The 14,731-nt window shown below is 41.7% G+C and overlaps 2 protein-coding genes across 8 annotated transcripts in view; one reads left to right on the forward strand and one right to left on the reverse strand.

Moving 5' to 3' along the window:
* tns1a (tensin 1a) overlaps nt 1-14,731 on the forward strand; it is a 131,323-nt gene that overhangs the window by 80,590 nt on the left and 36,002 nt on the right. For all 6 annotated transcript variants that reach the window (XR_013970968.1, XM_080877072.1, XM_080877073.1 and 3 more), the window contains exon 12: nt 14,606-14,718. Coding sequence is in view for 5 of the 6 variants with exons in the window: in XM_080877072.1 (XP_080733198.1) it covers nt 14,606-14,718 (113 nt within the window). In the remaining variant the exon portion in view is untranslated. The remainder of the gene's footprint in view (nt 1-14,605; nt 14,719-14,731) is intronic.
* LOC308393367 (uncharacterized protein) lies at nt 443-8,952 on the reverse strand. Of its 2 annotated transcripts, XM_080877074.1 has the most exons (10): nt 8,788-8,952; nt 7,337-7,438; nt 6,914-7,054; nt 6,635-6,807; nt 6,257-6,393; nt 4,020-4,113; nt 3,227-3,556; nt 2,965-3,133; nt 2,386-2,510; nt 443-2,077 (listed from the first exon to the last, which is right to left on the reverse strand). In XM_080877074.1, exons 2-8 carry the CDS (start codon nt 7,428-7,430, stop codon nt 3,032-3,034), a joined length of 1,071 nt encoding a protein of 356 aa, XP_080733200.1. In that variant the 5' UTR covers nt 7,431-7,438; nt 8,788-8,952; the 3' UTR covers nt 443-2,077; nt 2,386-2,510; nt 2,965-3,031. The 2 variants fall into 2 exon arrangements, with proteins under 2 accessions (XP_080733200.1, XP_080733201.1); XM_080877075.1 differs by lacking the exon at nt 7,337-7,438.

Below are 14,731 nucleotides of genomic sequence, written 5' to 3' on the forward strand. Positions count from 1 at the left end.
TCCTAAGGGTGCTTTGAAGTGGCCAAGGGTTGAAGCACTAACTTTCCGATTAGTAGAGTAATAAATCCATGTTTGACAGTTTTGTCAAAATTAACAGAATTATGACCATCAGATTCAAATTCTATATACCACTAATAAGAATGCCAATAAGAAACTAGTTACCTGTATCTAAAAATAGTGCAATTGCAAAACTCAACTCCAGCAGACAAGGCTATAGCTACAGCCGTGAAACTGAGATTCGATTTTTGGATTTTGTTTTTGGAAAAAAGGAAAGAAAAAGTCTCAGCTCCATGCTTTTAATAGTGAGTGTGTTAACTTAATCTCTCCCATTTAGATTTAGAAAAATTCTACAGAGGAAATTCTTTCTATTTTTTTCCGTTTATCACCAATTTTGTTTTAATTAGGGTAATTAAGAGGAAACAGCACCAAGAGAGGCCATCTATCTTGTCTTGTCTGTCTGAGGAATTCCACTGGTGTCTCTGGGGAGGCTGCAAGGCTTGCTGACAGTACATTCTTGTCTTTTAAGCATATCAGAGCATATTTTCTGTGACTTCATCTACACTTTTTTGCAATACAGTGGTATAACTCCAAACCAGAGCCAGTCAAACCAATCAAGAACGGTTAAAAAACATTTGAGCAATTTATTTTTTGTTGTAATTTTCACTCAAGGGACACTGTCTTCTTGTTCTCTAAGTCATAAATCTGCTCCTATTACATTATTAGCTGCCTTTGCATATTAGGCAGGGAGGTGCTAAAAGGCTTGACCCCTCTCAGTTTCCCTTCTTCACATGAGAAGATTGGTGTCTTGATCTGGGCTTTTCAGAAAGGATGAGCAGGAAAAAGGTTATGGGGGATATGCGAAGGAACACAGGAAACACCAGGGGACTTAACACCACTTCATTTAAGCTTGTGAATTAGTCAGCCAGTCATTCTTTAACAGGTCTATAGGCTTGCCCTCTGCCCCGCTGCTATTTCCTGCTTTGGATATAATTATCTCTGCCCCCAGAGACTGGCAGCATTATGGTCTGGAATGTGTGACATTAACATCAAGAGTGGGAGATGATCTTAGGCCGCTGCTTCCACGAAAGCCAGTAAAAGGCAGGATTAAAGGTGTTCCGTGTAGCACGGAATCATTAAATGATTAGTGTGAAAATAGTAGTATGCAGCAGAAAGCACATGTGCACACAGGAAAACATGCTCCACAGGTTCAACTATTTTCCATTTTTGCTCAAAATGTCTCATCCTTTTAGATTCTGTTAAGATATGAGAATGGGTCTTCAAGCTGATCAAAACATTCAACTTTTCCGAGGTTTCTCTTGATGACAAACATTCAACAACAGATTGTTTTGCATGTGCAATGACGTATATGTCATTAACACTTTCCTCCAATGAACCAACTAAACACTGCACAGTACTTTCAGAACTCCTGAGGATTGTAGTTGAAAAATAACAGTCCTATACATGTCTAGTATTTGCCTGTCACAAGATGAGCCACATTTACAGGCTGTGAAACAGAGGTTCTATCATAAGGTGCAGGCTCAAAATAAAAATTACTGATGACCTCTGAGTCAACAAAGTCTCCACGTGCTTTGAAGAGGTGTTGCTTGTAAAAGATAAATTAATATCTAGGCTGTCCAAAGCTCAAAAGTAAAAATGTTGCTGGAACTTGACATGTCTAAATAACACTGAGCAACTTGTGTGGTGTATCTTGCAAAAGTAACACAAGAACAGTCAAAGTGCTGTATAGTCTATGTCTTTAGACTGTACTGTGAAGAATTCTTGCTCTGATTTCCCTGACCCGAGGACTCTCCTTCACGCTGCCAACATCAATGCCATACACGGTGGTCTGGATGAATGTGTAGAAGTTGTGCAATGCTTCGTCATAGGACACGGCAAATACAAAATGTGCCTTGAAAAGCTCGTCAAGAGCTGCAACTCCCGTCTGCGTCACACAGGGAATGATCTTTTGATCTAGGACAATGTAGAAAGTCTGGATGATGTTCTTTCTTTCTCCAACACACAGGAGGAATGGCTGAGTGGGGCCAGCCTTAAGAAAAGTCTCCATGCTACCTCCCACCTGAGGGAGTGAAAGAAACCAAATGATTCACATTAAACAAAATTGGTAATTGGATGTTGAGTGGCAGTGCTGCCTAAAATTAAGACAATATTAAAATGTTTTACTTCGGGCCCACAGTTATTTTTGTTCCAATGTGTAATTTTAGTTTTAATGGTAACAATAATGTGCCGGCGTTGCAACACCAAGCCTATCTGGCATAGATATATTTGCTGCACAGTGGAACCCCTTGCCCTCTTAAAACATCTGATAATCTGGATCTTTTCTCATCAAAAGAGAAAGCTACTTTAACACATTTCTAAAAATCATACCTTCATGAATTTCATTAGGTGGTGAGCAGCATCTGATGTGCTAATCTTTGAAGACTTCCTTCCTTTAGATGTTGGAGGTAACAAGTGAAGCAGCAAAAGAATGGCAGCCAACTCGCAGTCCCATACTACAGAATAGGAATTAGGATAATCGCAATTACTGTCATTTTAAGGTCCACAGCAGTCATTTTTTCAATGTTATTCAGTTTTGGATAACTGATAATTTTTCAAATAAAGCAGTTTTCCACTGTCTTCAGTATGGTATGAAAATTCATTTCAAGACACTTAAAATCTTCTGGCCACCAAGTGACGTAAATATTGAGTCATAACAATACTAACATTAAGTAACTTTTTTTTGTCAAACTTTAAATGCCATTAAAGTTTGTTTGTAAATTCCTTTTCATACCATACTGAAATGAACAGAAACCCAACGTAATTTATAAAATCGACAGCTGTATTCCAATTTGTTGTAAAGGTGCCAAAACATGTTTTGATTTAATAGTATGGTCCACCTAATATATTGTGCTGTGGGAATTGTGAAAATGCTGTAAAGACATGTGAAGTCTACCATCTCCAACTTACCACCCTCGTCAGAGTCCCCCTGTGCAGAGACGAGCAGGTCATCCAATTCTGTACTCTGAGACAGATTTTAGCAATCTTTGATGATTTTTGGCTTGAAGAATGTTGGCCACTTTGCAAGGAATTTACCAGACACTTCCTCCCCAAACAGCATTGTGAAGTCTTGGTCAATCTGAAACACAAAATGTGACAATAGAAAGAACGCATTAACGAGCAAACAAACAAAGGAACCACACAGCTGTCAGTCAATCAGTTTATGCCTTACCAAGCCAGGTGTATCCAGAAATCTTGGGAAAAGGTCCAGGACAGAAGAAGCTGTGGCTGGATCTTGAATCACTTTTTGCCTATGTTGAAAAGTCACCTTCATTTTCTCTTTGACAACTTTCATGTCAGTCGAGTGCCTCATCACTGACATAGCTTCCTTGCATTCATCACCCGACAACTGTCTCGCATTTGTTGCGAAGTTGTGAAGAGTCTTGGGGCTGTCTTGAAAAGCTGACTTTGATTTCTTCATCTCTTCAGTAGAGTTGCGCTGCACAGTTTTCAATCTCCATGCCAGGTAACCAGAACCACTCTGGTGATCATAGAAATGTTCCTGCCGAATTAAGAGCAAGAGAGATATTTGTTCAATATTGATTACCTGCTACTCTACCTACACTGTTTGTAGCAAGTGAAGAAAACTCCTGACTGGTGGGATTGTTCAGTGCTACATGTCAAAAAGCCAGATATGGCATCATGCATTAGAGGTCTATTTAAATCAATTGTTACACAATGACATTTTTTTACATTTATTTATTTTGGGTCCATTAGGGAATAACTTGATAAACTGCCTGAATGACAGACTGACCTGAATTAGTCTTATCATATGATTTCTTTAACCACTCCATCAGAAAAGCCAACAACAAAATACTTTCACAGACCACTGACTGTCATATCTGCAGGTGTAGGCATTTATCACGTAAACCAGAATCAAAAAAGTCTTAATTGCATAAAAACTGGGTCACAGACCCAGGACTATGACACTGACAGCATGTATGCATCATAACATCATAACTTACATAACCATTCTTTGAATCTGGGTCCTTCAAGTTTGGGAACAAGGTTGTAATCCCAAGTGCATACATAATGCGGACACTTACTGGTGGGATCCTCCTAAAAGGCAGATACAGAGAACACGAAAACTATCAATTATTTACCCCAACACAGATTCAAATTCAATTATAAAATGTCAGCAACAAGAACAACATGTATCCAGGTGTATGATTTGAACTACCCAAACTACCTATCATCTGTAAAACATGACTGACCACATCACACACCTGACAGGTCTTTAAGAATAATGAAAATGTAGACTTGGATTATGCTCCACATGGACTATGACAATTTGATGCAGACATTTTCCTAATGTTTTGCTGTTGTCAACCATCCCTGTTAAGAAGCACTACAGTGGGGCAAAAAAGTATTTAGTCAGCCACCGATTGTGCAAGTTCCCCCACCTAAAATGATGACAGAGGCCAGTAATTTGCACCAGAGGTACACTTCAACTGTGAGAGACAGAATGTGAAAAAAAAAAAATCCATGAATCCACATGGTAGGATTTGTAAAGAATTTATTCGTAAATTAGGGTGGAAAATAAGTATTTGGTCACCTCAAACAAGGAAAATCTCTGGCTCTCACAGACCTGTAACGTCTTCTGTAAGAAGCTTTTCTGTCCCCCACTCGTTACCTGTATGAATGGCACCTGTTTGAACTCATCATCTGTATAAAAGACACCTGTCCACAGCCTCAAACAGTCAGACTCCAAACTCCGCCATGGCCAAGACCAAAGAGCTTTCGAAGGACACCAGGAAAAGTATTGTAGACCTGCACCAGACTGGGAAGAGTGAATCTACAATAGGCAAGCAGCTTGGTGTGAAAAAATCAACTGTGGGAGCAATCATCAGAAAATGGAAGACATACAAGACCACTGATAATCTCCCTCGATCTGGGGCTCCACGCAAGATCTCATCCCGTGGGGTCAAAATGATCATGAGAACGGTGAGCAAAGATCCCAGAACCACACCGGGGGACCTGGTGAATGACCTGCAGAGAGCTGGGACCAAAGTAACAAAGGTCACCATCAGTAACACACTACAACGGCAGGGAATCAAATCCCGCAGTGCCAGACGTGTTCCGCTGCTGAAGCCAGTGCATGTCCAGGCCCGTCTGAAGTTTGCCAGAGAGCACATGGATGATACAGCAGAGGATTGGGAGAATGTCATGTGGTCAGATGAAACCAAAGTAGAACTTTTTGGTATAAACTCAACTCGTCGTGTTTGGAGGATGAAGAATACTGAGTTGCATCCCAAGAACACCATACCTACTGTGAAGCATGGGGGTGGAAACATCATGCTATGGGGCTGTTTTTCTGCCAAGGGGACAGGACGACTGATCCGTGTTAAGGACAGAATGAATGGGGCCATGTATCGTGAGATTTTGAGCCAAAACCTCCTTCCATCAGTGAGAACTTTGAAGATGAAACGAGGCTGGGTCTTCCAACATGACAATGATCCAAAACACACCGCCCGGGCAACAAAGGAGTGGCTCCGTAAGAAGCATTTGAAAGTCCTGGAGTGGCCTAGCCAGTCTCCAGACCTCAACCCCATAGAAAATCTGTGGCGGGAGTTGAAAGTCCGTGTTGCTCGGCGACAGCCCCAAAACATCACTGCTCTCGAGAAGATCTGCATGGAGGAATGGGCCAAAATACCAGCTACTGTGTGTGCAAACCTGGTAAAGACCTATAGTAAACGTTTGACCTCTGTTATTGCCAACAAAGGTTATGTTACAAAGTATTGAGTTGTGTTTTTGTTATTGACCAAATACTTATTTTCCACCCTGATTTACGAATAAATTCTTTACAAATCCTACCATGTGGATTCATGGATTTTTTTTTTTCATATTCTGTCTCTCACAGTTGAAGTGTACCTCTGGTGCAAATTACTGACCTCTGTCATCATTTTAGGTGGGGGAACTTGCACAATCGGTGGCTGACTAAATACTTTTTTGCCCCACTGTATATTCAGAAACTACAATAATGACAATGGAAAATAAGATCACTCCATAACAAATTGTGACTTCTTTTGAAACATTATCAATACGGGATTAGCAACTAATGAAAACTATGATTGATTTGATTTAACAACGACTTCATGACAAATAGAAGAATCAATTTAAGTGGTGCAATAATGGTAAACAACTAAAATTACAGACAAAAAAAAACAAAACAAAGATTTTTCTTAATGTTTACATCACTTACCCATGACTCTCTACCATGTCTGCCACAAGGATGTTCACCATCTTTCTTCTTGTAGTATCAGAGAGGCAGTTTGTTTTCTCATATTCCTTAAATACTTGATCACCATCTGGCTTTGAATACAAGGCTGCTCTGACGATCTGAAATAACAATTGCAAGAAATTCATAGAAAGCACCTACCAGGTGGGTATAAAAATTATCAGCATCAACTGCTATAACCTTTGCATTAATCACTACATCTTATTTAATCATGAGAGGGACCACTGTTTTGTTTTTATAATATTTTTTTATAATATTTTTAAAGATATTGAGTATTGGTACAAATGAACAGGTAATTGGCAATCTTAAGTTACAACATATCATATCCTGAAGATTACTTACATTTCTTGCAGTGTTGCTGTCAGGAGGTCCTTCAATTAACTGTCTTTTCCGAGCTTTGGTAGATTCGAGTATTATTGTTGTGTCTGAACCTGATGATGATCCTCCTGATGCAGGTGACGGTGACAACTCTAATGAAGATGTGTGATCTGAAGAAGACCCTGCAACACTGTTGTCTAACAATACAGACAGCCTCATAGATTTAAACATGATTACACCAACTATAAATTAGTAAATTTAACAACGCATTTTTAAATGAAACATACGGCTTAAACTTCTTACCACTGCATTCTTCAGTGAAGACACTGAAAGACACCTGAGATGACTTCAAAAGTTCATCAAATATGTCCGAATCCACTTCCACTCCCGCAGAATCCATCAGGACCAAATTGGTAGAACCTGGCAAACTGAATTTCACCAGCACTAAAAAAGAAACAATCAATAAAGTTCTATATGAATTTATAATTCATAAATCCGTAAATCACAGTTTTACTTTGATAATATTTATAAATTCTTTATTCATTCAATTACTAAAAGAATTATTCATTTAAATTAGCAATCAATGTAGTGAAGTAAACTTACAGTATTTGCCCTTGGACTGCAGTGAAGGCTTTGAGTAAAGTACAAGTAAATCAAAACAATACTTACATGAATAGTATATGAATAAATTTACTTAGTTACTTTTAATCACTACACTCAAATTACCTCCTTGCAAAAATTCGGAGTAATTGTAGGCATCGTCTGTCTTTGGTACCCTGACCCATTTGCTCACTCCCTTAAACTCGACAGGAACCAGCATATCGCCACCTTCCAAGAGTAGAACAAAACTGCGTAACTGCACTGCAATACAGTAGTCTCTTGATTATCGCGGGGGTTAGTAGAAACCATATTTCTTTTTTATTATTTTTATATACTTTAAGCCATAAAAACTCTCCCTGCACTCTAACAAACCCTAATATAAAAAGGCAGAAAAATGCTTATTTTACCATGAAAAAAAACAATCTAAAAAAAGAAAAATGCCTTATTGTCACAGAAATGCATAACATATGAAATTACCATAATTAACAAGATGTAGGGGGCATACTCTAGTGTAAAAATCTTTCCATCTATACATACTCTCAGGGTAGCCTTAAGCATCCTAGTTCACCTAAGCCAGGGTCTCAAACTTCAATGAGCTATGGGCCACTGCTAGCACTGTCATCTCATTGGAGGGCCACTTTAGTGTTCAAGTAGTACAAAAAAAATACAAAGAAACCACCCACAAATATTTCCCAAAATGCAGTTCCTCGTTAGTTTTTAAAATTTCAAATATTTTATAACAAGGCAAAACCGCAAACTTGAACGCATTTTTCTCACTCCAAACTAACCGAAGCCCAGCTCCGCGGCTCTGAACCGTGGTTAAAAAAACCCCAAAAAAAAAACAAACCTGGCTAATACGTCGGGTCCCGCGTCGGGCTCGTGGCCGCTAACTAGCTTTACTGTCAGCGAACACAGTGTACACTCGAGTATAAACAGCTTACTTACAACTGGGCTCCTCAGCCAGTCTTTTTGGCTGCAGTGGTTATTATATCTACATGCTTTCACCTTCCGTTTCTCGTGGGTAGCAACTCATACTTTCTCCCTCCCTCGCACTCAAACGCACACATCAGGAGGGGGAGTCCCACACGTTCTTACTGCAGCACAGACTACGCTGCACACGAGGGCCTGTAATACTCTGCTCAAATTACATTCTAATTAAATAATTTTCGGCTAATAACAAAAAACAGTCACTTCAAGGGCCAAATTGCATTAAATTTTTTCACAGGCTGCAAGTAGGAGTGACATGGGCCGCGGGTTTGAGACCCCTGAACTAAGGATTTAGCAAGTTTAATTTGAAAATAAATAAAAGGCGTTTAGTAAAAACTGTGACATATATTAACAAGTAATATTCGTTACAGTCTGCCAACAGCCAGATTATGCTAAATGAATGCTAGGAAAGTAACTGGTACTTTGCAGTTTTAGCTAGCAGTAGCCCAGCTTAACAAAAAACAATTAAAATTCAAATATGACACTTAAAGATAATGTATTTTGATACAAATACTATTGTTTTTACTAGTTATCATGTTACTTGTTCTAATATCAATCTAAAACTTAATATTTGACCGAATAAAACTTACCGCAGCAGCAAGAAAAAATGGCGACCGAAGATTCTGAAATGCGAAGCTCCACAGGAAATGAAGGCGTGGTCTAATTTAACACCCACAGTGTTAAAATGCAGTAACGACTAAAATCCACACTTACACTTTTCAGGAATCAACTCCCGATGTGTTATTTTAACTCGATTAAGTGTTGAACTAACTCGGAACTCTGTTGAAATCTACTAACACTGAAAAATCAACACTGGCATTTTTGCTGTGCAGTGAACGTTTGTGTAGAGGATTGGAAGTGTTCTGATTTAAGTTTTGGGACAAAACATCATTAATCTGTTTTATGTGCTTTTCTAGTTGTTCACAAAGAACTTGAATGGAAATCACAGGAATAAGGGTCACAGTACAGTGAAGTGATGGCATTAGCAGAACCCCACATACCCCAGCTTTATCTTACTCCTGTAACTTTCAAATTGGAAATCTGTCTGGCTAAAAATATAGACTCACTGGTCACTTTGCTAGGTGTAACTCACTAGTACCAGTGTGGACCACCTTCAGTTTTTCTTCATGGCATAGAGTTAACAAGGTGCTGAAAACACTTCTCAGAAGATTTCCGCCCAAATTTATATGACAGCATCAAACAGTTGCTGCAGATTTATTGGCTGAACATCCATCATGTGAATCTCACACCCCAGAGGTGGTCTGTTGGATTGAGATCTGGTGACTGTAGAGTTCATTTGAGAAGAGTGAACTTACTGTTAGGTTCATGAGTTTTGTGACATGGTGAGTTATCCTGCTGGAAGCAGAAATTCAAATCAAATTCAAATTCAAATTTTTTTTATTTGTCACGTACACAGTCATACACAGTACGATATGTAGTGAAATGCTTGGACAACTGCTCGTGACCTAAAGAAAACAAAAAAGGAAAAGGCTATGAATAAGATAGGAAATAAATATGAAAAATTAAAAAGGGTAAATTTAACTAGGAAGGAATAAAATATAAATTAAGGTTAAAAATGAAATAACTGTACAACACAAATTAGAATGAAGGGTAAATTTAACTGGGAGAATAAGATAAAATATATAAATTAAAGTTGAAAATAAAATAACTGTACAACAAAATACACAATATAGAACTATATAAGAATGTATGAAGAAATATAAATAAATATATACACAATAACAGCAGCATATACACAATAACAGCAGCGTGATTTAAGTAATGAAGTGAAACAATGTCCAGAATGTCCAGTGTGTGTAAGAACTGTATGTGTGGGTCAGTACTGTGTGGTGGTGTGATTGAGAGACCGTATCGCCTGCGGGAAGAAGCTCCTCCTCAGTCTCTCTGTGTTGGTCTTCAGGGAGCGGAATCGCTTTCCTGACCTCAACAGAGAGAACAGTCTGTTGTTGGGATGGCTGAGGTCCTTCACCATCTTCCTGGCCTTGGTCCAGCACCGCCTGCTGTAGATTGAGTGCAGGTCAGGGAGCTCGGAGCGGATGGTGCGCTCAGCTGACCGCACAACCCTCTGTAGAGCTCGTCTGTCCTGCATGGTGCTGTTCCCGAACCAGGTTAAGATGTTTCCCGTCAGGATGCTCTCTATGGTGCAGGAGTAAAAGTTCCTGAGCACCTTGGAGGGCAGTTGGAAGTCTCTCAAGCGTCTGAGGTGGTAGAGACGCTGACGGGCCTTTTTCACCACGGTGTTGATGTGACAGGACCATGACAGGTCCTGCGTGATGTGAACTCCGAGGTATTTGAAGCTGTCCACTCTCTCCACTGGGCACTCGTTGATGACAGGGGTCTGGTAGTTCCTCTCCTGCTTAGTGCTGAAGTCCACTATCAGCTCCTTTGTCTTACTGACATTTAGAAGGAGGTTGTTCCTCTGGCACCAGTTCTCCAGATTCCTAATCTCCTTCAGGTAGGCCGTCTCGTTGTTATCAGAGATCAGGCCCACCACGACGGTGTCGTCAGCAAACTTGATGATGGTGGTGGAGCTGGTAGTGGCCACACAGTCATGTGTACAAAGAGTACAGCAGGGGGCTCAGAACACACCTCTGGGGGGCTCCAGTGCTGAGAGTGGTGGAGGCTGAGACATGTCCGCCCATCCTTACTGCCTGTGGTCTGCCAGTTAGGAAGTTGGAGATCCACAGACACATAGATGAGCTGAGTCCCAGATGCTCCAGCTTGGTGGTGAGTGTGGAGGGAATTATGGTGTTAAATGCAGAGCTGTAGTCTATGAAGAGCATTTTAACATAATTCCCCCTTCTAGTGTCCAAGTGAGTGAGTGATGTGTGGAGGAGATGAGAGATGGCATCGTCTGTGGAACGATTTGGACGGTAAGCAAACTGTAGTGGGTCCAGTGTGTCTGGTAGTGAAGAAATGATGAAGTCTCTGACCAGGCCTTCAAAGCACTTCATCACTACTGAGGTGAGGGCTACAGGGCGATAGTCATTGAGAGAAGCAGGGTGGGGTTTCTTCGGGACAGGAACAATGATGGACTATTTGAAGCATGTGGGGATCACCGACTGAGATAGAGAGATGTTGAATATCTCAGTGAACACAGGAGCTAGCTGGTATGCGCAGTCTCTTAGGATACGACCTGGGATGCCGTCTGGTCCTGCTGCTTTCCTGGTGTTCACTCTCTTGAAGGCTCTCCTTACTTCATGCTCGGAGATGACGAGCACGTTTCCGGTGCTGGCAGTATCTTCCTGTCTGCAGCCGTTAGCGCCGCTAACACTAGCATTGTTGGAGACCTTAGCTGCAGCCTCGAAGCGAGCATAGAAAGTGTTCAGCTCGTCTGCCAGAGTCACGGCCGCGTTCGTCATACCGGTTGTTGGTGCTTTATAGTCCGTTATTGTCGTTAGTCCCCGCCACAGGCTCCTAGAGTCACTCTGTTGGAGTTGTGACTCTAGTTTCCTCCCGTAGCGCTGCTTCGCCTCTTTCACCGCCCTCCGCACGTTATATGACGCGGCTTTGTACGGGTCCATGTCCCCCGTCATGAGTCCCGTGTTGTAGGCAGCGGTGCGGGATCTCAGAGCGTCGCGGATGGTTTTATCCACCCACGGCTTCTGGTTGGGAAACGTTGTGATAGTCTTTGTCTCCACGGTATCATCCGCTAGTTTCCCGATGAATCCCACAACCGCTTCCGTAAACACGTTGACATCATCATCGGAGCTGTTTCTGAACATGCCCCAGTCTGCGTCATCGAGTGCGTCCTGTAACGCGGCCACCGATTGATCCGTCCAGCGCGCGACCTTCCTCTGAACCGGAACTTCCTGTTTCAGCCTTTGTTTGTATTTTGGGATGAGGAAGATGGCGGCGTGATCAGATTTGCCAAAAGGAGGGCGGGATTGTGCCTTGTAGCCGTCCTTGACCGTAGTGTAGCAGTGGTCCAGTGTCCTTTCACCTCTGGTGGGGCAGGAGATGTGTTGATAAAAGTTCGGCGCTGCGCGTTTGAGGTTGGCGCTATTAAAGTCCCCCGTCACAATAAGCGCAGCGTCCTGGTGTTGTGTCTGGTGCTGTGTGAGTGCCTCATGCAGCTCGCATAAGGCGGTGACCGTGTCCGCTTGTGGTGGAATATAAACGGCACTTATAATGACCGATGTAAATTCCCGAGGTAGATAAAAAGGACGACACATGATGGACAGTAGTTCCAGATTTGGTGTGCAGGAGCGTGTGAGAGGAACAACGTTCGCACTGTTGCACCAGTTGTTGTTCACCATTAAACACACGCCGCCTCCCCTTGACTTCCCCGAGTCCCGTGTCCTGTCCATGCGGTGAACCGAGAAGAACTCGGCCGGCTGGATGGCGTGGTCTGGCACCGCTGGGTTCAGCCATGTCTCGGTGAAGCAGAGGAGATTGCAGTCCCGAATGTCTCTCTGGAACTTTACCCTGGCCCTGAGGTCGTCAAGCTTGTTCTCCAGTGACTGGACGTTGGCGAGCAGGATGCTAGGCAGAGGTGTGCGGTGTGCACGAGCTCTCAGCCTGTTCCTGACGCCGGCTGGCTTCCCTCTAGGCCGCCACCGCTTCCCTTTGTTCTCCCTCAAGATCTCACTCGGCCAGCTCGGATCCGGAGTTAAAAACTTCGAATTGTGAGTACATTGTAAACCAATAGAAACAAGAGTGTCACTGTCATACCTAATGTACCCAATGGTGGTGATTTTGCCGATTTAGAAACGCTGAAAACTAACTTAAAAAACAAAGACAAAGAAAAAGTGGTCGGAGCAGTCGTGACGGCAGCCGACCTCACCGGCGCCATCAAATCAAGGAGAAATCAGAAGAAATCAGAAGATGGTACACTGTGGTCATAAAGGGATGTACATGGTTAGCAACAATACTGACCATGTGAATACTGACTGTGGTGTTTGAACAATGCTCCCGTGGTACTAAAGACCGCAAAGTGTGCTGAGAAAATATCCTCCACACCATTACACCACCAGAAGCCTGAACCGTTGATACCAACGAGGATGGATCCACGCTTTCATGTTGTTTACATGACCCTACCAACCAAATTTAGATAAGCATGTCTGGCACCAACAACCGTGTTCAAAGTCACTTAAACGATCTTTCTTCCTCATTCTGATGCTCAGAAGTTCAGCAAGTCATCGTGTCTAAATCACTAAATGCAGTTTTTTGCTGCCATCTAATTACCTGGTTAGAAATTTACATCAACAAATGGTGGAGTAGTTGTACCTAATATATCACTGAGTGTATCTCTGACATTAGTAGATTTTTTTTAGGTTTAATTTTAATATGCACAATGAGATTACATGTAATTAAATGTGCTATATAAATACAATTGCTAGCAGCATGAGTTAAAAAAAGAAAATCAACTCAACAGAAAATGACAAAAAGACGTTGTAATGGCACTGCCTCATCCAGGACCTTCATCACAGGATGTTTTCTTGTTATAAGACAAAATGTAATTATGTGTCATATCGCACACACACATATATGGCATACTTACAAGCCTTTGTTAATCTCAGTACTGCTAACATGGCGTCCCAGCTCGGTCTAATTGAATTTCACAGAGGCAAAACCATCTGGCCACTGACAGCAGAGCAAGGAAGGCGTGTGCATGTGGCAACCCTGCGGTCAAGGTTACGTTCGGTACCATCATCATTATCATCATTAACAACCAGACCACAGTAACTCAGCAGACCCCCAACTGGCCTCCGTACACATCAACTCAGTGTGACGTTTCCCAAAGTAGATAAAGGCTGTTTAACGAGTGAAATTGTGTTCTGGCTGTTTTGTTGGAGCTCACAGGCGGTAAAGGTGAACCGCACCGAATGAGCAGGATGAGGATTTGGCGTGTAACTTAGCCAGGAGGTGCTTAGTGGGAGGATAAAGTGATGTCTCAACAAGGAATCGGCTGTTTGCCATGAGATTTTGTGAAGATATTCATGATCCCCAGAGAGCATTTCCCCGTAATACAGGCAGTCTTATAACATTCATTCTATTGTTCACATCAGGTCCAACGAATCCCTTTATCAAAGGTTTGTTCAGTTACAAGTGACTAGTACCGATAACAGAAGACTTCTAGTTCCAAAATAATCCATCCAATCTTTTTACTTCTTTGGCTGCACAACCTTAACACCCGACGCTATCACCCTTAGTCTGCTGTTTTTAGTTTTTCATTCCCTCTCTTACTTACACTCTAAAGCATTTACATGCCTTGTAATAATAACATGTCATTATGGGTTTTTCTAAAGCATTGTTTAAAATAAAGGCCTATGAAAATTCAAGTGAATGGAGAGAGGAAAACCTGCAGTTTTGTTATCTGTCCTCATCTTTAAGCTTGATCTGTAAAGACTTTGGGACTGAGTGCTTACTTTTCATTGTGTCCAGGTATGTGCGATACTTCAACGGCCTTCTGTCAGGACACATAAAAATCAACAACAAGCCTCTGTTCCTGCATCACGTCATCATGCACGGCATACCTAACTTTGAGTCCAAAGGAGGTGAGCATCTACC

Source organism: Rhamphochromis sp. 'chilingali', assembly GCF_963969265.1.
Source record: "Rhamphochromis sp. 'chilingali' genome assembly, chromosome: 3".
NCBI lineage: Eukaryota > Metazoa > Chordata > Actinopteri > Cichliformes > Cichlidae > Rhamphochromis > Rhamphochromis sp. 'chilingali'.